This window comes from Oreochromis niloticus, linkage group LG5 (assembly GCF_001858045.2).
Source record: "Oreochromis niloticus isolate F11D_XX linkage group LG5, O_niloticus_UMD_NMBU, whole genome shotgun sequence".
NCBI classification, from domain to species: Eukaryota; Metazoa; Chordata; class Actinopteri; order Cichliformes; family Cichlidae; genus Oreochromis; species Oreochromis niloticus.
In genome coordinates this window covers 6,816,965-6,841,047 of record NC_031970.2, presented here as the reverse complement: position 1 = coordinate 6,841,047, position 24,083 = coordinate 6,816,965, and the positions used below count along the sequence as shown (strand labels likewise).

Genomic DNA, 24,083 nt, shown 5'->3' with positions numbered 1-24,083 from the left:
AGCATTTTACCAACTTAAAAAAAGGTGCTGGTGAAAGGGGCTGACCCCAATTAGGAACTGTACAACTGCTTTGCGAATGAATGTCCTTCACCATAATTCATCCCACATTTTTCAGCACCATCATACACACAAGAAATGTGTTGCCCTTTAGATGCACATTAACTTAACATACTTTTACACACACTCACACACAAGTTGTGTGTTTCTTAGACACACACTAAGTACCAAATGTTAGCCAGCCATTCACTACAATTCCCCCAGTAGGCTTGACCTTTCTATGGGGCTAGATAACAGCGCTATTAAGTTAGAGAGCAGCTCCTGATAGCTAATTGAGGAGGGAAAAGTGTGATTTGAATCCTTACTGATATTAGAATCCTAGGTGGGTGGTTTTCTAATTAATATACTGATTTGAATCAGTTCAAACACAACAGCATGAGCTCTCCTGCACCTTTACTGAGTCCAGTGAGCCTCAGTTCTGAGTAAAATAGGTCTGATGGAGGCAATGAATTGGTGAACTGGTGAAGCTGGATTTATCCTGTTAGATCAAACCTCAGTCAGTCTTGGTAATATTTACATTTAAGAAATGGAGAAAAACCTTATGTACTTACATTTGGTTTCATAATATTTTCAAAAGACTGCCCAGTTGTGTATGTTTCATAAAAATATAACGCACTAAATTATTTTATTGTGTCTACTTTAAAACACTGTTTCCCACTGATGTGGTATACAGGAAATACAACCTCTGCAGTACTTCTTCTGTAACACTTTCATAACAGATGCGTAGTTACTTGTTCATTGACAGAATGTCTATTGTTTTGATATTGAGATTGATATTGATATTGATATTAAGTGGGCATGGTCGTACTGTTGCTAAGCAACAGCGACTGACAGTAGGGCTGACCAAATATAATCCATGACCCAGCAGCTTTTGTTTTCCATGCATTTGTTGTGCAACTTACTTTTTATATTGATCCTGAAGGATTTTTTTTTAGATATCATCTTTCAGTGGTTGTAAAACATTTTTAGACCACAAAGGGACCATAAACTGTTCACACTAATGAAGTTCTTTTAGCTTTTTGATGCTTTTCAGGCTTATAGTGCCTATTAAAGCACTGAGGAGGCTCTCTGGGAAACAGAGCCCACTCTCAATGAGAAATTAATTTACAAAAACATTATTAAGCTGTTAAAGGATAATTAAAAAGAAATAACATTTTATTGCTGCTTTTTGCCATGGTCGTTGAGGATCTTCCCTCAATAGAAATCCCTGATGCAAGTAAACCATTATTCACATTTTAAAAGCTTAAAGGCTTAAAAACTAATGTTCAAAGTTCAAACAACGGACAGGACAACAAAATGCAAGCAAACACGGAAGTGCCAAAGTGCTTAGAAAGAAATCTGATTCAGCAATTAGAGTTAAGGTCTATAGGTGGCTTTAATATAGTAATTTAGCATAAATGTTTGTATCTAAAGTGTCGCATATACATAAAATGAATTTTAAAAAAAGAAAGTAGGTCTAAACTTGGTGATGTATTAATAAAATTGTTACCTTGCAATTAATAGGAAATAAAAAAATAACTTGTTCTGGTATTTCAACATGACAAGCTACATTCTGTCATTGCTTTAAATGGATTTAATCCTATTACACAACAAAAATGTCCCTCACACACGTTGTTGTTTTCGTGAAGCTTTAGTTTGTCTTGGTGATGGGCTGCTTTTTCACTCTTTTTCAGTCCGGTCTTTGTATCGGACCACTTTCAGAGGAATGTTTTTGCTTTTTAAGCCTCTTAACACTGACCTGTGAATCATTCAAGCAGAAAAAAGGCACCTAACTCAAGAGATGAGCCAGTTCTAAATTATAAATATTAGGCACAAGAAACAAGAGCCTACCCAGAACAATATATAATTTCTTCCCACTTCTTTAGTTGAATCTATAAAAAATGCTAAAGACAACATGGTTTAAATAGCATAAAATAGTGTTTTAGCTGTTTAGATGATTTAGATTATTTAGTGTGCAGTGTGTCCATAAAAGGATTAAAGTGCATAAGTGGAGGACAAAAGAAAAAGTGGCAGGCCTAAAAGAGCAGATGAACAGTATGTCAAAGTCATGTCCTTAGAAAATAGCACAAGACACTGACACCGGCCCTGAGAGATGCATTTGGCCCTTCAATTGATCCATCTACTGTTCACCGAAGCCTCATTAGAAATGGTGGAAGGGTGGCTGTCAAGAAGCTCTTCTTGACATATGACGGTTATGTACCAGGAAAAAAAAACAGACCCACATGCAGGACTCCGAATACAGGAATGAACTAAAAAAACAACAAAATCCAACACAAATGCAGGGCAGGAGCAGAAAAACTAAACACCAGGAAACACAAAGCAGGGGGACACACGACCATGAAGGAGGACATGACAAAGGACAAGAGGAGACTCACAAAATAATGGCAGGAGAGGAAACAGGTTGGAACATAGCTGAGTTTATTTTGTCTGTTTCAAATCATTGTCAATATGTACAAAGGAGGCAAAGGAGGTACAAGCATGTCTACAGTCATCTGTTAAACACGGCAGAGGCTCTGTCATGATTTGCAGCTGTATTTCAGCAAGTGGTGTTGGGGATCTTGTCAAAGGTGATGTTGGGCAGAAAAACTAAGCAACACTATCAGTCATAGACCAGCCTGGACCCTGACATTAGCTAGAACAGTTTGGGAACAAAAGACAGCCAAGAGATTTAAGTGTTCTGGGGGGGGGGACTATTCCTGAAGACTACAGGAAAGTGTCCCTGTGAGAGTTCAGGCTGTACTGAAGAATAAAGGTGGCTCTATGTGTATGCTGGTTTCAATAAACCAGTGCAACTATTCATTTTTTTCCAGCAAAATATTAAAAAATTATGGATTACTGCTCATGGTTTTTGTACAGTGTCCCCCAGTGAGCTAATTTTGATCTAATATAGTAACTTCTTCTTCTTCTGCCTTTAATATAACTTAAAACAATAAGAAAAATCAAGGGGAAAGGGGAGAGATCTGTTATTTTAACTCTCCTTGATGGAAAATTCCTTTTCCTTTTATTACCTTATATCTCCTGGCCTCCCATTTCTCTCCAGATCTCATTCGTCTTCATTCTTCTATAACAACATGCTGCTCTCGGTTCCTATTACAATTATGTAGTCATCAGGGGATTTGATTTTACAAAAAGGTCTTCTCGTATATCCATCGTAGTTTCTCAGTCATTAAATAGAAAGTAGAGAAACCAAATTGGGCTTAATGATAGTTATTGCCTGCTAACTACTGGAGTGTATGCCTCAGTGCAAAGTACAGTCTCTCTTCAAGTTCAGTAACCCACTGAGGATATAACTAGCCACAGAAACAACCCCTGCCCTGATACTAATGTTCCTAATTCCCCAATAATTTGAAAACCAAACGTGCAGAGGACGAAGACAGGTTCCTCTTTTCTTCCTTCAGCAAATCAGCACTGCAGCACAGTGCAGTCAGAGTGCCGATAAGTGTCGAGGCAGTAAATGGACTGAGGTCACACCGGTAATGGGACAGCAAAGTCAAGTGGAGCCACACTGAGAGATGGCAGGTTGTTAAGGAAAAAAAAGTCCTGAGACCAGAGACGTGAGGGCAAAACAAGACGATGGGAGCAAGAGAGGAAAGAGGGATGGAGGGGAGGTCTGACAAGAGTAAAAAGACTAAGAGAATAAAAAGAAGACAGAGGAAGCAGAAGGAAGAAGTCTGAGAGAGGTCTGATTGGGGTAGAAGAAAGAAAAAACAGGAAGAGGGCTCTATATAGCAGTAGTTTCAAGGCTCACTTGTCTTGGAGGTGAACATTTTGAACCTTTCTGCTGTCTGACTGTCACACTGTGGGTGGTAATGTTGGAGCATATAGGTCTGATTTGTGTGGTCAACCGAGACCACCGATGAAGTAAAATCACCACAATCATGACTGGGTTTTAGTCAGGATGTTGAAGAGGCTCGTTAGGGGCACACCAAACTTTAGAGTAATTTCTTAAAGAACTTCCCCAGCCATGAAATACTTATTCATCACCCTTTAGGAGGCATTTACTTCTAAAGATGAGTTTAGTGAATTTGAACTTTGGGGATTTTGAGGGATTTTTAACGTAACCTCTCCTCCCCTTTTACAGTATCATGCATTTGGTTTTTTATTTTATGGAGGGTATTTGATGTATCAGAATAACAAAATATCAAGTATTTGATACTTTCATCAGAATTTTTATACTTTAATAGAAGAATGAGGTTTATTCAGGTGTCTTTGGCTCAGGAGGTAGAGCAGGTCATCTGCTAATAAGAAGGCTGGTGATTCTATCACTGGCTCCTCCAGTCTGTGAAAGTATCCTTGGCCAAAATACTTATGCTCACAATGCTGCTCACAATGCATTCATCAGAGTGAGAATGTTAGATAGAAAGTGCTTGTGTGAATGAGAGATGCTGTATAAAGCGCTTTGAGTGCATTTGCCATAAAAATAACACATTCAGACGTAGCTGTATGGATTCCACATTCTCTTACAGTGAATTGACATGAGTAATTATCTTTTCTATCAATCTCTGACTTTAATCATGTCTGGGTTTTCGGTTTTATTTTACAGCAGTGTCTTAAGGTCAAGAATAAAGCAGTAAAGTATATCAATTGAACACTGTGGACGTTTTCAACATATTTGAAAAAGCAAACATATGACCAACTCTGAAACAGCTCCTTTATATGCAAGCTTTATATGAAAAAAACAGAAAATGTTTAATCATTTTCATAATTTGAATATATAAATGACAAAAAATTGCAGAAAGACGCCACTAGTGAATTTAAAAGCATTGTAGGGAATATGGGGAACGAGAATTATGAGTGTTTTTCTTTTGTCTTTCACACTACATGTTATGGGTATTTGTATCCCATATATTATGTTGTAGAGGTTGTATTTAATGTTTGCTACCACGGTCAAGAATCCCTTGTGAAATTTGATCTCAGTAGAACTTCCTGGCTAAATGAAGGTAAAACAGATCAATCACATTTCAGCTTGGGTGCCAATTGTGAGATTCTCCTTAGGGAATGATACGTGACACCAAACATCCAGTGTCTTCTATTCTCTTTGTTATTGAAATGTGTGGCATCATCATGCCTGCATCTAAAGAGCTTTCTGAGACCTTTGGGATATTTATGAATCTGGCACTGAGGTCAAAGAAACTAACCATTCCAGTCTAAGGAAACTATTCTAAAAGTAGAAAAGATTTTCAACAATATGAGAAAAAAATGCCAATCTGTCTAGGACTAGACTAGAAGTCTCGGATAATGTAAGATTTCATTACAGGATGTGCAGGTAATGCTTGCACCTGTTGCTATTAGCATACACGCATTTATAGTCTGAAAGAGAATCCCAAATTTAACCTGCATGTGAAGCATGCCATTATCAGAATCAGAATCAGAATACTTTATTGATCTCTGGGGGAAATTATTTTTTGTTACAGTGCTCCATTATAAACCAACATTAACAAAACAGACAACACGCTAACTAAGAATAGTACAATATACATATATATATATATATATACATAAGTCACACATTAATAAATAGCTGGAAAGAAACATGTAGTTGTAGCAGTAACCAGTGTGTTAAGTGGATGCGTTGTACAGGGAGATGGCCACAGGCAGGAATGATTTCCTGTGTCGTTCAGTGGTGCTTTTCGGTAATCTCAGTCTCTCACTGAACGTGCTCCTGTGACTGACCAGCATGTCATGGAGTGGGTGGGAGGTGTTATCCAACATTGTCTTTATTTTGGACAACATCCGCCTCTCTGACACCACCTTGAGGGAGTCCAGCTCCATCCCCACAACACTACTGGCCTTACGGATCAGTTTATCGAGTCTGTTGGCATCTGCGACCCTCAGCCTGCTCCCCCAGCATGCCACAGCATAGAGGATCGCACTGGCCACAACAGACTCGTAGAAAATCCTGAGCATTTTCTGGCAGATGTTGAAGGACCTCAGTCGCCTCAAAAAATAGAGACGACTCTGGCCCTTTCTGTAAAGTGCTTTGGTGTTTTTAGCCCAGTCCAGTTTATTGTCAATATGTACTCCAAGGTATTTGTAGTCATCCGCAATGTCAACACTGACCCCCTGGATTGAAACAGGGGTCAAGTGTTTCCTGGTCTTCCTGAAGTCCATGATCAATTCCTTGGTCTTTGCCACGTTGAGCTACAGATGATTCTGCTCACACCACGTGACAAAGGAGTCGACCACAGCCCGGTACTCTGTCTCATCATCCCCGTTGATGCATCCAACCACCGCAGAGTCATCAGAAAACTTCTGAAGATGGCAGGTCTCTGTGCAGTGGCTGAAGTCAGTGGTGTAGAGGGTGAAGAGGAAGGGGGAGAGGACAGTCCCCTGTGGTGCCCCTGTGTTGCTGATCACCTTGTCCGACACACACTGTGGGAGACGTACATATTGTGGTCTTCCTGTCAGGTAATCAACAATCCAGGACACCAGAGAAGAATCCACCTGCATCGCTGCTAACTTATCACCCAGGAGGGTCGGCCTGATGGTGTTGAAAGCACTGGAAAAGTCAAAGAACATGACCCTCACAGTGCTCGCTGGCTGGTCCAGATGGGTGTAGACACGATCGAGCAGGTAGATGATGGCGTCCTCAGTTCCGAGACGAGGCTGATAAGCGAATTGAAGGGGATCCAGTTGTGGTCTTACTATGGGTCGCAGCTGGTCCAGGATGAGTCTTTCTAGGGTCTTCATGATGTGGGAGGTCAGTGCCACGGGCCTGTAATCCTGGGGGCCACTGGGACGTGGCGTCTTTGGTACAGGGACGAGGCATGATGTCTTCCACAGCACTGGTACCCTCTGCAGACTCAGACTCAGCATAAACAGTTTATGAAAGACTCCACACAGCTGGGGGGCACAGGTCTTGAGGACGAGGGGACTCACTCCGTCTGGTCCAGCAGACTTGCCTGAGTGAAGTCTCCTCATTTGCATCTCCACCTGGTATTGAGTGAAGGTGATGGGTGGGGGAGGGGTGTCAGGAATCCCACAGGAGGCAACAGCGCCATGTGAAGAGAGAGGCTGGCACAGTGGTGTGGCTCTGGGTTCCAGGCTGACTACAGGTGAGGTTGTGGGGGTGTGAGCAGACACTGTTGTGTCGAATCTATTGAAAAACAGATTCAACTCATTAGCTCTATCCTCACCTCCCTCAGCTCCCCTTAAAAAGTTCTTTCTATCCAAAATGAACATTAGAGTAAAACTGCAGCTTGCTGACGAGCATGTACGCAAAGACTTTTTGGAATAATGGATAAAGATAGAGGCTTTTTGGCCACAGTAACAGTGGACATTTTTGTGCAATCATATGAAAGGATTGCTTGAAGATAATGTGAGGCCATCTGTCCAAAAATTGAGGCTTTTGGATTATAATGAAACATGCCTTCAAAAATTAATTTCTCATAAGGAAGCAATGTGTGTTTCAAAGTCAATGAACACTACATACATGTTGTATCTTTTCTATCAAAGACTAACAAATTATTATCCACAAAAAAAAAAATCAAGTGAGATTTACTTACTTGCTGATGCCCATCTTTGTGTAAATTTTTACCCTTTTTTGAACTTTTAAACTTGTATATCCAAAGCCTAATATACAATAGTGTTCCCTACTACACTTTCTTAGTATATAATAATGAGGCACAGTGAACTCAAGACACTTTCTTTTCATGATGAACATGGGTACTGTCACGGCTAGCGAGGCAAGCCACGTGGAGTTATGAAGAAGGACCCAAAATGCAGGCACTTACTTGATGCGAGTGAGCTTTACTTACGATAACAAAATATAAACAAAAGCAAGGGAGGCAAAATCAGAATTAAGAAAACCTGAACTGGAAAAACTAAGGGTCAAACAAGCAAATCTGAAACCTGAAGGAGACGGAGAGCAGCACAAACACGGGGTAAGATATACAAGGAGAAAACACGGAGTTAACACGGACGGACCAGTGGTGCGCACAAGAGAAAACACACTATAAATACACACAGAGGGAAACGAAGAAACTGCACACAGGAGGGAGACACAGCTGAACCTAATGAATATGACGAGACAAGAAGGCTGCAAACTGAATACACTAACATCAGACACTGACCTTCAAAGTAAAGCAGGAAATAAACTGACAGAACTCAGCGACAGAGTGCAGACAAAACAAAGGGAACACAGAGTAACATGAGGGGCATAGAGACCAAAACCTAAGAAGCAGAAGGAAGAAATCTGAGAGAGGTCTGATTGGGGTAGAAGAAAGAAAAAACAGGAAGAGGGCTCTATATAGCAGTAGTTTCAAGGCTCACTTGTCTTGGAGGTGAACATTTTGAACCTTTCTGCTGTCTGACTGTCACACTGTGGGTGGTAATGTTGGAGCATATAGGTCTGATCTGAGCATAGAGACCAAAACCTAAGAACAAAAATACAGAAGCCAAAACACTAGTAAACATGAACCAAGAAGAGACTACAGACTACTAAAAAAATAATACAAAATCAAAACACTGACCCAGGATCATAACAGGTACTGTGGTGAACATGGGTACGATCTGACATATATAGTCCTGTTTTAATCCCTAAAAATTCCTGTTTTTTTTAGTTATTTATATATATTTTTTACTTACTTTTAAATTATTTGGAGGCAAACATATTTTTTCTGGTTGGCATTTTCATGAAGATGAGTTTTGTAAGAGAAAACAATAAATTCATAATCATTGGTTGAGAACTTTCAGTTACATTTTCACTAATATTTCAATGAAAGATTCATTCTGTCCCTCTGGGGCTCAGACAAACTTTCAAATCAATGGGATTTGAAGGCCATCAAAAGCAAACTGACCTGGAAAAGGCCTGGTTTGCAGTTCGTTCAAGAGCATACACAATGGTTTACAGCATAAAAACGAACACTACAGTGCTCAGTTGGAAAACAAATCATTTTTATTGCAGGTAGATAAATATTGATCCATGTGTGATACCTTTATTAACTATTCAGGGACTTGATTTTAAACCAGTTTGACTTAATCTGCTTCAATACTTCTCACTGTCTTTGACCTTGAACTAAATGAGACTCAATCACACGTCTGGATTTTAGCAGAGTTTTCATGTGTTTAGAGTAAAAGTTTGGGCTCAGCAGCTCATCACAGATGCTCAGCGCAACCTTCTGCACTTACAGAAGAATCAGAGACGCTTATTCTTTCATATTTTTTCCCTTTCTTGTGTCAAGTAGTACTTTTGATCAATAATAAAGCCAGGCAGCTTGTGACGGTAATTTCACTGGTTCCTAATTCATTCACTCTTCAGCTGCAGAAAGAAGCCGTCAATGATCCTCCCATTTTACCCGTTTCACATACTGACCACGTACATACACAAGCACTATTATTACCTCTCAGGTTCCAGCTTTTCATACAACTTCACAAGTTTGACAGGCAGTTTTTGAAGCCTCTAAATATTACTTTTGAATCATGTTTGGAAAGCAGATGTTCTTCAGTATCTCCTGTTTCTTAAATGTATATAAAGGGGGTGAGAGAGAGAGAGCACAGTGGGGTGAAGTTAAAGATAAAGCTCACCTTACAGTTGTCATAATATCCTCTTCATTTTATGAAATCCTTAATGTAATGTCTCTCTCATTTCCTGTCTCCTTTGTTCTATTATTATATCTATTATTTAAAGCAATTTTATCTTTTTTCTGCAACAGAAAAGGAATAAAATAAACTGATAAATGTTGGCAAACAGGCTTTGCAATGTTGTGATCTCAGTAGGTTCTCATGGGCATAATTGGCACTAATGCAGCAAATTATCAATTTGTGCTCGCAGCACCATTAAATGCAAGACTTGGCTTTGTGTCGCATTTATATTTTTCTTAGTTTGAGCCATTTTTTATTGTTGTTGTTTTTCTTGGTGGACCGACTCTTTAGTTTTATCCTGTTTTAGAAGAATCAATCTGAAGGGTTCAGACTGAAAAGTCTCACAACTCTCTGCCAAAAATTGGAGTTTCAAAGAGATCATCGTGATTCTTCATTCTTTATTTATGATTAGTCAGAGTTTGCTGCTCTTCCAGGGATCCAAATAAAATGAATTATAAAAAACAAACAACTCGGTATCAATGGACTGGAAGGAAAAAATAGAAAAAGCGAAGCTGTAAAGAATCAGAAAATATAAAGGCTAAAGTTACAGATGAAAGAATAAAAAGTTAAAAGAAGACTTTCATTAAAAAAGCTTTTTGATTCAATCTACACTGTCTTGGCAAAATTGTTGTTAGACATCCCAATTAGAGCTACAACTACCCAAGAATTGTTTTCATGATTTCGATTGTTGTTTTCTCTATAAAACCTAAGAGATCTTTATATATTTAAAAAGAGCACTGTGTTAGACCAAAAATGATCAAAGTATTTACATATTATTTAACTGTTTTAAACCTAAGTCCTCATATTCTTGCACACCTTTAATCTAGAGTTGGTATAAGCCTCCAGTAACTTGAAATCCTATCATGTTTCCCCCAAACACAAAGACCAGCCATTATTGTAGAATTTGCTGTCTAAAACCTTTTACTAGCTGGTGACTTCAGCCTCAGTCAGCATCTTTGGGAAAAACTGGAAACTGAGCCAGGCCTTATCGCCCAACATCACTACTGGGATTTCAGCTAAATGTGAGCAAAAATCTGCAGCAGCAAGATAGCAACATATTTATGCTCATTTCAGACTTGAAATTAAATTTTCAGCAATCCCAAATGAGTGTATTGTTTGGGTGCCGACTTACAGACATACTCAGTAGCAGCGTGTTGCAGACACAAGAACATGACAGCAGTCTCTGTCATACATAATGAAAGAGAGAAACTTGAAAATGCAGAGATAAGAGCAGTCATGTAGTAGCTGTGAAAATTATTACAGAGTTTGTGTGATGAGTTGGCAGATTCTCATCATTAAATAGGTATTAGTCATCTTCTCCGACCTCCCGCCTACCTTGTCTGATGCTGTGACCTCTTCTTCTTCCCACACCCAGAAAGCTAGACTGGCCAGGATAAGAATAGCCAAGTCCGGCAGCGCCAACGCCTTCCTTCAGAGCAAACACAACGGACTTCTCAACGAATTGCTGGAGCTGACGGTGAGAAAGACCCCTGACCCTCTGAATGCGAAGAACCACCAACAGCAAAGTGGGCGCGATGATTTCTTGGAAGCTGCTTTAAGTGCGCTCATTAAAAATGGTGCAATGCCAGCAGGTTGTAATTCAGTATTAATCATATTGCTCCTTGTCAAACGCCCATGTACTAATTATTTCAGTTCACTGCAACTCAGTAGCTTGGAGGCAACAACTTCACATCTGCAGTACACAAACACAAGCAAAGTGGCAACAATTACTGTCAAATAAACAGAGAACAATTTAAAAGTAATTTAGAGGCTATAAAAGAAGAAGTTAGAGCCATTACATTCTTGTTGTTATGCAGGGCAGAGGTGATAGCAGAGGCTAATAATGCTCCATGTGAGTGTTATCTGTGTAATAACACAAAGTGCTTTTTTTGGTTGTTCATCAGTCTGAGACTTGATTTAATCCGTGTCTGTGAAAACGGTAAACTGAGGTTATCTAGGATGTAAGATTATTCTTACTTGCTTGTCGAGTCGCTCTTGGTGATAATTAGGTTGTTAGTGCATTAAAGGAGGCTTCAAAGCAAAACGGAGCCACTGAACAATGAAACAGTGGAGACAATAGAGATTAACTTGAAAGTAGTTTTGAAGTTCAGTTTCTAATGCCTAGCATAAGAACATGCATCGCTGTGTTTCTCTCAGAGGACATAAATAATTATTTACTCTACTGTAATGCATGTCTGCACGTAAAGATCAGCTAACTTTCTACTTTTTGAATCAATCATCCCCCACTCTACATTTACTCATCTCTTTTATACAAAATACATATATGGTTATAAAATATATATCTATATATGTATATATATATATATATATATATATATATATATATATATATATATATATATATATATATATATATTTTATAACCACCATGGAAAAATGTGTTAGGTAATGTGTGAGCAAATTGCCTGAATCCCATCCATCTACACCATCGCTTGTGTTTTCAGTGACACACTCCCCTCCTTGCAGATGGTTACTAAAATCCATTTGGACCTAATAGAGTCCAGTGTGAAAGCTCATGGGTGTCTGCAAGTGGTTAGAATTATCATATAAATGCCATCTGTGAGCACTGAGCACCCCCCTTTCCTTTTCGTGTCTGTGATGAAGCTGCCAGAGTCCCGGCGCATCAAATTACGATGGTGTCAATTCTGACAGTCGGTGACGCTGCGTGGGTCCGAGGTAGGAGTGAGTGGAGATATATGACAAAAATCACTGATTCTGTCACAGTCATTAGTCAGACTAGAAGTTCACTCTGGGTCTGGTTGCATCTTGGCTTTTTTATTTGTTACTTAGATCACGGGTATTGATGATCCTGTTGAGTTTTATGGTTATCTTGCATACAAAGGCAAGAGACAAAGGCTTTGTCTCTTATCTGATCTTTTTTCATGGAGTAATTTAAATCTATAAAAAACTGCTCAAAACAGTATCACAGAGGAATGGTGCGTCATGCACTAAAGAAACAAAGAAAGAAGCCACACACCCATAAAAGGCAGCTTCACTTATACAAAAATCAGCACATACAAGAACGCAAAAAAAGAAGGCTGTAGTGAAATAGGACGATATATATAAAATAAATGAGCGGATTACTTATTTACTTGATGCCATCAAGCCTTGAAATATGTATATATACATATATTTGTAATTCCTGCATTCCCATGCCATCAGGTATGCATTAGCACATTTTCAGGTTTCCCAAATGATCCACTTTCCACCCCAGGAACTGAGTGTTCCTAGTGTTGAGAATGCGCTTAGACCAAATCAAATTTTTCATAGGTATTATAAATCACCTTATGTCACCCATTTATTTTTGAAGGTTTACAGCATCTCCATTTCAGAAAAAAATAAATAACTTTTTCCTTTTACAGAAAGTAAGGATACATAAATAAGTCTGTTGAAATAAGTCTGAATTATCTGTCTGGCAGCTCAAAAAGGTGAAACACAAGGTCTTTATTTTAATTCTTATTAAGAAACAATGGCTTTTTTTCAAACAGCAGCATACATCCACAATATATGCTATAAGACTCCTGAACAGCTGACCTACTCCAACTGCGATTTGTAAATGGTAAATGGTAAATGGCCTGTATTTGTATAGTGCTTTACTTGGTCCCTAAGGACCCCAAAGCGCTTTACACAATTTGTACATCAGGACACTTTGAACACTTTTGAACACAAGTTCATTTTGCACATTAAGCTTCTTTGTACATCCATCAACATCGACATCTGCATACCTCACTTGTCTTCACATACTTATTTCTGTACTTATTTATTTGTCTTTCATTATTTTTTATCCTTATTTTTATCTTTATTATCTTGGCATTTGTGTATGGACACCAAAGGAAGAATTTCATTGCAAAGAGAAATGCTGTTTCTTCTGTACACATGACAATAAACACTTTGAATCTTGAATCTTGAATAAGACCTGAGGTTCGGTAATATCTTGACCAATGTGCTAGAGAAGTATGCAACAACTCAGACATCAGCTTAAATAAAACTATATTTATTATTTCACTGGTTACTCTGCAAATGAAAGGAAAAAAGGTGGGAAGCTTCACAATTGTATTATTTGTATTCAACATATGTATAATAGAACAAACAGTGACAACAAGCAGACCCAACTTTAGAGGGAGGCACTGCTGTAGTGAGTCAACAGCTAGCTTAGACCTCAATCACAAAGGCCTAGAGATCTGATATCCACAGGTCACTGGGAAAACTGGGTGCATGGAGGTTATTATGAGTCACTTGATGAAATTGGTTGCAAAGAGGATGCTGCACCGAAAACCTCTTTCGGATGGCTTTGGTCGTTAACAGGTTGCCATGGCCTCCCACAGTTATGGTAGTTTTGGGAGGGGGAGTTTTTCCTTCCCGCTGTCACCAAGTGCTTGCTCATAGGTGGTCGTCTGATTGTTGGGGTTTTCTCTGTGTTATTGTGGGGTCTTTAGCTTACAGTATAAAGCGACTTGAGACAACTGCTGTTGTGATTTTGTATAGAACATCTTGTCTGCAGTTATAACCTAACTATTACCAAAAATGGAGAAAGTTTGCCTTCAAAGTCAAGTTATGCCTTTTACTTTGAGGTACAATGCTCTGTTTTCACTACCGCTTGGAGAGAGCAGTTGGCAAGTGTTTGCAGGTTTTCAGTGTAAAGCTCTTTGTGACTTATTTCACCTTGTGACAAAGGTGAGGCGTATTCAAGGAATACACATTTAATCCTCATGACCGGTGATTGCCAGATGGTGACCAGCTGGTCTAGGCCTGTGTGACTGAGGCCATAGCACATAGCACTCTATATATCCTGAACTCATGGCATCCTGGACCTGACTCACAGCTAAATGCCAAACTAACTGATATTACCCTTCACACTTCCAGTGAGGCAATGGCCAGGCCAGCTCCAGAATACAGAAGTAACTTAACATTGAATGAAGAGCATTACTGTCATTCTCTAGCTAATTTGAACACGTATTTATGGTAATATGAGATTAAATAGTGCACAGTTACAACATCAGTTGGATGGCCAGACTGACAAATCACAGCCCTCTAATGACATCTCCAGGAACTTGACATTTGGGTCACACATCCACTTTGAGGATACTGAAAAATGCCCAGATGGTAGAAGACCTTCTTGAATCTGAAATAAATAAATTGAGCTGCTACAAAGTAACAAAATTAATTGATACATCATTTAATATCAAACAAAATAACCTATAAAAAAAGAGTCCTGCATCCTTGAATACATCTTTAATCAAGACAATTCATTTTTGGATCATTTCATTTACTCAGTTCCCCAAAAAGAGATGTTCACATAATTATACACATCTCATTATTACTGTTATAGTTTTGGGTATCACATGAATAACACTGAATACTTTAGGGGGAGTTTTTTATTACAAATACAATGGAAAAAAATACATTTAGTTATTGTCCAATCATTCATTAGCAGCAAGGTTATTGTGATCAGCTTCCTTTTACTGACTACACAAAGTCAGCTTCTTTACTTACATGAAAGACCCTTGAATCTCGCAAGGTATCTATATTATGTGTGTATAGGTCCTTTGCCAGAGGGTAAATGCACAAATCGAGAGATCGGAAAACGTGCCCACATGACGGTGTTGTTCATGTTCCTGGAATCCGAATGAGAGTCCTTGGGCTGGTTCGCTTCCCACCCCAATCCTCTGAGTAACAATGAACAGTGTGGGGAGAGAATTAATCATTTTCAGTTTTCATGTTATTTGACAATTGCAGTTACTTTGAGACAAAGGAATATTAGAGGCTGAATTTCAAACTAAGCCTGTTAGGAAAAATACCAACAAAGGGTTCCATAAGTTTCTGCTTCTGTGGGTTTTTTCCCTTCCTCAAACTCTGCGATCTCTCTTCTTTCTGAAGCTTCTGACATCAATAACTATTTAGCTGCCTCCAGCATCAAATAACACTCAGCGGTACCTACTTAGACAATTAAGTTGGAGGATTCGCAGTAGCATGGTTTTATAATTTGTATGTTGTTTGCTCAATAAACTGAAATTGGAAGTTATTTTGCTGCTTGCTTAAGCAAGGAAACAAATCAAAGGAAAAAACAGTAGGCTGTTTGTGGATTTTTTTTTTTTTAAACCTACACAATAGGAAATAAATTACAAATTGGAGAAATTGGACCTAAAGATAAGGGATCAATTCACTCCAAACAGGAATGTGGTTTACTGTGTAACAAGTAAATTATTTGAAAGCAAGTGGCAGGAGCTGCTGTCTACCTGCTCACAACTGAAATAAGGAGAAACTCATCAAACATGAACCACAAGAGTTCAGATGAAACTGAACTCCATGAAGCAGAACCTCTGCCTTTTTATTACTACTTCATTACTAAAAGTTCATTTTCAAAGTATTGAGTATTGAGTAAATATCAAAGAGTAATCTCAGCATCTGGTTCTTTATGTTTAGAGATTTATGTCCAAAGGCAACTTCCTGAATAATTTCACAGTATCTCCTAAAACTTACTGTGTGTGTGTGTGTGTGTGTGTGTGTGTGTGTGTGTACAATCAGGGTACAGAAGAGGATGAGCAGAAGCTGACCCAGAAGTCCATCTCTCTGTTAGAGAGCCAACACCACCACCTACTGCACTGTCTGGAGAAAACAACAGTAAGTGCACTTTGCTCTGTTATAAATATACATATCCACTGTATAGCTATGGCTGAAAACTTGGCTACATTAGTGAAGCTGGAGATACATTTTATACCATTTCTCAGTGACTAGTGATGAACCTTTTTTTATATTTTCCAAATGTTGCCTTATCAGAAGCTTGCTCTTCACACTGACTTTGCATGTAGCTGCCAAATTCCCCCAAAACAGATGAAAAAAAGGTGTTTAGGGCATTTTGCTGATGCCAAAAATGTCTGTCATTGTCACAGTAAGGTGTTCCTTGCTCTCAAATCTGTGGTTTGAGTTCAGCTGGAAGCAAAAAACACATTCTTGGTAAAAAATAAATAAATAAAAAAAATATCATAATGTTTGCACGCCAGGTTGACAGTTGTTATGGGACTTTGTGGGTGTGGGGTTTAGAGTGGGTCTGTAAAAACTGGAACTTGCAGGGTTTTACAACTCAGCTGCACCCTAAACTAAATTTGGCATATTACTATGCCAAATCAGCTACACTGCAGTAAACCTGGTTTCTGAACTGCCCACCACAGTTTTGTCATGTAGTTCACACAGATGAGGCGTCACTGACGGCACACCAGTGTGTATTTGGACAGAGGAATATTCTCTTGTATTATTATTTTCTCCGTGTTGTTGCTTGTAATGTATTACTGTGATTTGCGATGTTGTCACTGTTTTTCACATTTCTGTATTGTTTTATATTTATTCAGACTGAGTTTTTGTAGACAGTTGTTCAGATTTTCAGGCATGACAATGAAGTGAAGATTCAGTTCAACATTTTAAATGAGTTTCCTTTCAGTACTGAATCACATTTAATTTAAGGTTCCCTATTAGACAGAATACGTCAGTTTATACTAATGATAGTCGTGTTTGAATTAGAACTTTCTGGCTTTAAGCTAACAGTTGTACATCATAATGTTGGACATTTATGTATTCCTTTAGTCTGAGTATGAGGATGAAACATCTCTTGAACTATAATTACATAGTTACAATGTGATATTAAAGGAATATTCACAGTATCTGTTAAATGTAACTACCCCTAAGTTCACTTAAACCTGGTCTGTGGTATACTTGTGTTAAAGTTTAGCTATGGTAACCTGTGCAGACCTGTGCAACAAGACACAGAAGACACTGGTTCGTACTACAGTTTGAGGACAGGACAGGATTTAGATCATCATGTAAAGGTTTGTCTCAAATCTGCATCCACTGTATAGTCTTTAAAGCTACTGTTGCAAAAGATGTTGGCTAAGATCTGTATTAAACACAGACAGTGTTATGCAGGCAGCCAATAAAGGGAATTAGCCAGATGCATGATTTTTGTATGATAAGATGAAGGTTTATTTTTATAATTTCTTTAAATTATATTTGTTTTGGTGTGGTTCCTTTTGTAAAATTATAAGTGAAGTACAACTGGGCAACAAGTCCTGTAACTCTGTTGTGTAGCCTATTTACAGACTGCTGTTTTTCTTCTCTCCTTTTTTGCTATCCCCATGTTTTTTTCATTCATCTTTTTCTCTCCAGGCTCACGAGTTTGTGGACGAGCAGATATACGAGCAGAACTGTTTGGAAACGGCTCTGCAGACCTATCCCTCACGCAGTCCCTCTGTATCCAGCCATGACAGCTCCACACGTACCTGTTGTAGTCGAAAGAGAAAGAGAAATGTTCCTCTGCCTAACACCAGCCTGCCCACCACCCATTCAACACACCAGGGCCCGCTGCAGGAGCTCAGTGCCATCCACATACAGTGTGGTGACCCGCTGTCGCACACCGCCAGGTGAAACAAAAACAGATGCAGGGGCTAGCATCAGAGGTTTGGCAAAAATTTCAAACTCCTGGTGTTTGGCCATTGAAACTGTTTTATGTGTGCAAGCATTAATCTTTCGCTCCAAAACACATCTCTGGGGGTACACTTTGAAGTCCCTCACCCGACTCTAGACACTTAATAGATGGATCTGAATAGGCAATCGTCAACATTAATCCAGCTGCATTTAAATAATGCAATTAAATAAAATATATCTTTGAGAAATGAGTTATACTTTTTAACTAACAGAATACATTAACTTTTAAAAATGTCATTTTAGTTTTGTACAGCTTTATTACACAAATTCCACTCAAAATAAAAGGTCTTTTAAGGACTCACATGTTTCATATTTTACTTCTCAAATGCATCACTAGATACACGATATGGACAAAGGTATTTGGTCACACTCCTTGGTCTCTGATTTCAGGTGTTTTCAGTACCATCGCTACAGATGTATAAAATCGAGCATTTAGACTTCTGCCTTCACAAACCTTTGTGAAAGAATGTGTCGTTCTAAAGAGCTCAATTAATTTGAGCACGATATGGTACTAGGATACCATTGTTGCAACAAGTCTGTCTGAAATATCTTCCTAAATATTCAACGATAAACTGTAAGTGGTATGCAAATTGCAAAGTGGAAGCATTTAGGAACCACGGCAATTCAGCTACTAAGTGTCAGACCAGGTAAAGTTACAAAGTGTTCCAGGCACAATGACAGATGAGTCTTGGTTTTGCAAATGCCAGACCCCTCCTCCACCAAACTTTGTGTTATAGGGTTGTTTATTTTTAGGATTGGTCTGGTCTGGTTTGGACTGATCTATGCCTCAGCGTTGAAAAAAAAAGTTTGGGGAAGACCCTTTTCTGTTCCAGCATGACTGTATCCCAGTGCACAAAGCATGGGCCATAAGATTATGATCAGCTGATAGTGCTGAAGACCTTGAGTGACCCACACAGAGCCCATTAAACACCTTTGGGATGAACAAGAGTGGAGATTGTGAGTCATACCCCTCATCAGTGTCTGACCTCACAAATGTTCTCCCGGTTGAATGGGCAAGAATTCCCAGACACACTTCAAAATCTTGTCGAAAGTCATCGCAGAAGAGTAGAAGCCATTATTGCTGCAAAGGGGAGACCATTTCCATTTTAATACCTATGAATTTATAATGGGATGTCATAAAAGCTCCTGTAGGTCTAGTGTGTAGGTGGCCCAGTACTTCTGTCCATAAAGTGTTGTTTTAAAGATTTGTTCAGATTTCACAGGCGTAAATAATAAAGCTGACTGTGACTGCAGTTAACTGATAAAACTTTGGTATATAAATTTCTCCAGCATCTTAATTTTCTGGCCAAATTTACAAAAACATTATAGAAATTACAGAACATGTTTTGCTTAAAAAATGATGTAATTACTTATGCAATTACTACTGTTTGCACTAGACATTAACCACATTTAATTATACTTAACAGCCGCTCCAACCTCAACCTCAAAACTGATGAGAGCAGCAGGATCAACTGCAAAAGTGGCCGGATCACCACAGCCATCATCAGCCTCCCGACACCCCCTGCTTTAACCCCTGATGGAGATGGGCTCCACGGGCCCCCACAGCGGAGGCCGCCACGACCTCCAAGTCACCCACCACCCTTGAGCATTCAGACCACAACAAGCTCAGCTGGCGCCAACATCGTCAAAGTCTCGGCTCTGTGACTGTGTGGCTGACAGATGTAACTCACCCCAACAGGGGGAAGGAAAGAAGAGGAGGAGGAAGCAGGTAACACTACATTCATGGACGTACCATGTTCCCTAATACAGGGTCAGTGAGAAGAGAGGTGTACTCCAGAGGACTCACCAGTTATGGAGACATTACTGAGGTAGAGGACTGTAGATATGTGACCTGAGAATCACGCTCGTGTCATGTCGTGTATGTACTGTAGATACGATGAGAACTGCTGCATTTCTAAACGTTTCCTACAGCAGTGGAGATGGTTTACAGCAGGTACTGTGGAAAATAACTGACGATATTGTGCAACTGGCAGAAACATCAGCAGGCCCTGTTGACCATCACAAATTCAAAGTAAATTTGACGTGAATTCACAGTGAAAAAGAAGATTTGTTGGATTAAATACTGAAGAACAAAGCTGTGGAATTTGATTGGTCATGTTTGTGTTATGTGATTGTCTTTAGTATTTTGAGAAACATAAACTGTTTTAGTTTAAAGTCGCCATGCCTGATGCTGCTAATATCATCCCTGAAATGTGTATTTCATTTGTTGCAGACTAGAAACAGCGTTTCTTTGTTTTTGTTGGATAATCGTATCGGTACATTATGTTGATTCCTCAAACCAAACTGTGATTTTAGTTGTATTTAAAAAATCCCACTTAATGTGGACTGAAGGCTGACGGTGTTCAAACTGCATTGAAACAGAGCAGTGGTTCTCAGCCTTGAGCTGACCGTAGAATTGCTATAAAGCAAATGTGTAATTTAATGTTGAAGGATGAGGTTACAGTACATCCCATGAAAGACCAAAACCAACCACTTGATTGGTTGAAATTCATTCATCCTGATCTTAACTGTTCGTGTTACAAAAACACAAGAAAATAACTTGTTTTAAATAATTTTCTCCTGCAGATTAATATATGTGTTGCAGTAGTTTGTAGAGCAGAAGGACGATGTACATGAGGGTTCTGACATGTTAATGTAAAGAAGAAACAAGCCATGCATTGAAATAGTGATGAAAAATAATAAAAGGTATATAACATGGCAGATTTTGGGAGGGGAAATACTACAACATTTGGTTTCAGTACAACAGCAAGTTTTACGGCCAGGATACTGGCCAATTAATACTGTAATTACAAGGCCGGGATACTGAATAACATGATTGTATCGACAGTGTTCCAGAATGAAGTATCGTTTATGGCTCAGTCACACAACAGTAAAACTGTTGCATTCAGCAACCGATTGCAAGTAGTTTCAAAAACCAACTGGGCGGCCACTTTTGATCGTAAGGTGATTGTGTAGGTTACCTGCTCCGAGGCAACCTGTGTCCAAACAGTCTGACTCAAACTGACTCCAGTCACTCTCAGACAGACTGGTTAAAGCTTGCAAATAATTGCCGTCTAATTTATAAATGCAAACAGATTGCCAACAAGTAGCAATCAATCTGAGTCAGTCTGTGCAGGACTCATCTGTGCCTCATCTCTTTGCAGTTGATTTTAACACAAATTGTTGCCAACTGCTTGAATTCCTAAATAAAAGCAAAGCTGCATCTATATCATTTCGCTGTCCTGCAGCAACCATCACGTCACTATTTGTGGAGAAATTTCAGAATTTCTGTTTTGAGTCTACGAGGTTCTAACTGGACTCTGAATGTAAGTAGTTCATTCAAATTTCTGTTAAATGTAAATTTCTGTGTATGTAGATGGCAACAGATTTGCAACAGACAGCAACAGATTTACAATTTGCCAACTGGAGCCCCTTCTGTCACAAACTGACAGCAAACTGAAGACAGCAACTGGGGTTGCAGACCTGGTCCCCATCTTTGAAAAAGCCATTTTGAAGGAAGCAAGATTCCAAGTCGACTGCACACACTCACAGTATCTTTGGTGTCATGCTCTCCAAGCACTCTTTCCTGGTGTGACTGTAGCAAATTCCAATTTAATTTCAAATATCAAAAAAAGTATTCTCAATTTTTTTTCACAACTTAAGATTGGAAATCGTTGTGTTTGCACAGATTCACTTTGATCGTCTCTTGATTTGCCGGTTTTAAATCACTGCATTTCACCTTTTTTCCTGCCATTGACAACATTGGGGAAACTTTACAGATGTAATTAGGTCACATGCATGGCATGAATTGATAGGATAGTTACATTTAAATAGCCATTATAAAAAATCTTAATTTTTTGTAATTGAAAATAAGGTTAAACTTTATTTATTACAAAATACCTCTCACAGCACACCTGTACAACCTACTGTGGTTACAAGTGGGCTGCAGCCCAGACTTTGAGAATTACTGGGCTACGTTACATTCATTGTTACATTGTTGCCATCTTATGGAACAAAAACAGAGAATATTGCCGGGCTTATCCTGACAAACAAGCTACAAAATTCATATTAAAAAATAAATTGTGGTTAAGTGCTTGTATGAATTTGAAAGCGCACTGACGCTTCATCCCCGCTGTGCTGCTGCCACTCAGGTTGAAGGTTGAGCAGGACACTGAAATGGAAAATAATATTGTGCATGTTCATCATGAATGTTTGGGTATTGAATGCCATGAAGGTTGAGCACCACTCGACCTGGACAATTACAGGAATGGAACGTATTTGTGTTCGGTTCGGCATTTTAAAACGAAAATGAAAACGAAATCCACTGAATATTTGAAAAGATTAAATACCCAGAGCTAAAAATTATTTGGTTTTTCTGGTATTCTGTCTTACCTTAAAAATTTTAGTTGATTTTTTTTTTTTTTTACTTTCTTTTTGATATATTTGTAGCCCTCTGTGTCTTCACTAAATGTCTCTGAAAAGATGTGATTTCACTGATGACTTGAAATATTTGTGTGCTGTTCATAAGACACTAAGCACAACTCATATCTTTCAAAACATTTAGAAAAATAAAATAACTTAATCCACTTAAGGTTTTCAGCGATTTCCACCTTAAACATTGTTTTTTCTTACATTAAATGTGTTTATCTTGAAAGCCAGTTAAACCAATATTATACCAGCTTCTGAGCAGGATAAACAGCACATGTAAGTGTCCCTGGAGTTGGCATAGTTTTGTCAAACTGCTGTTTTTAAGGTCAAAAACAAACTCATTCTAAAGAATATGCAGCTAATAAGTCGGTCAGTCTCAGAGATGCTCACAAGATGGCAGCAGAGATACTTTCTAACGCTAAATCAAAATGACAGAAAATGAGCTGAGCCCCGTAGGACTGATTTCTGGCCTTACTCCTCACTGGATTATCATTTCTATACCTACCTGCTGCACACTGTTGCACATTTGAAGTCGGTAGATGCGTGTTTGGAATAGTTTGTGCCAAGTGTGCTATAGTTATCTGTATCAATTACACAACGTGTTTATTTGTCTCTTGGTTTGGTTTGTTAAAGTGGAACTTGATTATTTAACTTAACGTGCTTCTCAATCATGAGGTACCAAGTGAGGTCTTTTTACTGTACTGGTATATTTTTGTGTTGCATTTCTGTATTTTGTCACGTTTTAACAACGAGGTGAAAGTATTGTGTGAAAATGGTCACTTTTCCGTCCTTTGTAAGAACAACAAAGTAGTGGTACTATTTATGCTGCTTTACAAAAACAAACCCTTTAGACATTTTTTGTTGGAAATATTGAGCATCTGCCGGGTCGTGGTGTTCATACCATGGATCTGGGTTACCATTAAAACAGTATTTACACATTAAGGCTTTTTTGCAGCATCATAGACCACGTTCACCTTTTTTAAAAATGTATATTAAGAGAAATCGCCTTTCTCACACCAGAGTGACTCATATATGAAGATTTTTGTTGTGATTATCTGATGGATTTACTTCAAAGACGTTGTTGAGGTCTGTTTTCTAAAAGTCTTGGCATTGCTGTTTGTGTTGTTTCTTATTCTTTTTATCTTTTGAACTGAGCTTTTTCTGTCTGTTTGCTGTGTGTACAGTATTCTGTCAGTTTGTTTGTTATAAGAACTATGAAGTGTCAGAAAATTAAACTCTGCCACAACAGTCGAACACTGTCTTTCTTCTCTCTCCTGTCACCAGTATCTTTGCATTGCATAGAAATCTGCATTTTTATTTTGGTTTCATTGTTTCATTTTACACAGATTGGAATTTCAAGATGAGCCTAATCTTGTTTAAATTTAGAAATAAATCACATCATCTCTTATATGTCATACTTAAATCTCCAACTCAAGTCGAGCTTTATAAAAGTGGAATTACTGACATAGTATTTCACAGACTTCAAGCAGAGCCCATGTATGAATCATACATACACAGAC

The 24,083-nt window shown here is 38.6% G+C and overlaps 1 protein-coding gene across 4 annotated transcripts in view; it reads left to right on the top strand.

The window, feature by feature from the left end:
• LOC100693467 (potassium voltage-gated channel subfamily D member 3) overlaps window positions 1-22,890 on the top strand; it is an 87,675-nt gene extending 64,785 nt beyond the window's left edge. Inside the window, exons 4-8 of one of the 4 annotated variants that reach the window (XM_013276928.3) lie at window positions 11,015-11,116; window positions 16,186-16,281; window positions 17,379-17,480; window positions 17,818-18,071; window positions 19,563-22,890. In XM_013276928.3, the coding sequence (XP_013132382.1) occupies window positions 11,015-11,116; window positions 16,186-16,281; window positions 17,379-17,480; window positions 17,818-18,071; window positions 19,563-19,800 (792 nt within the window). In that variant the 3' untranslated portion in view covers window positions 19,801-22,890. The remainder of the gene's footprint in view (window positions 1-11,014; window positions 11,117-16,185; window positions 16,282-17,378; window positions 17,481-17,817; window positions 18,072-19,562) is intronic. The other 3 variants (XM_019359334.2, XM_003454303.5, XM_019359335.2) reach the window with 3 other exon arrangements.
• The last annotated feature ends 1,193 nt before the right edge of the window (window positions 22,891-24,083 follow it).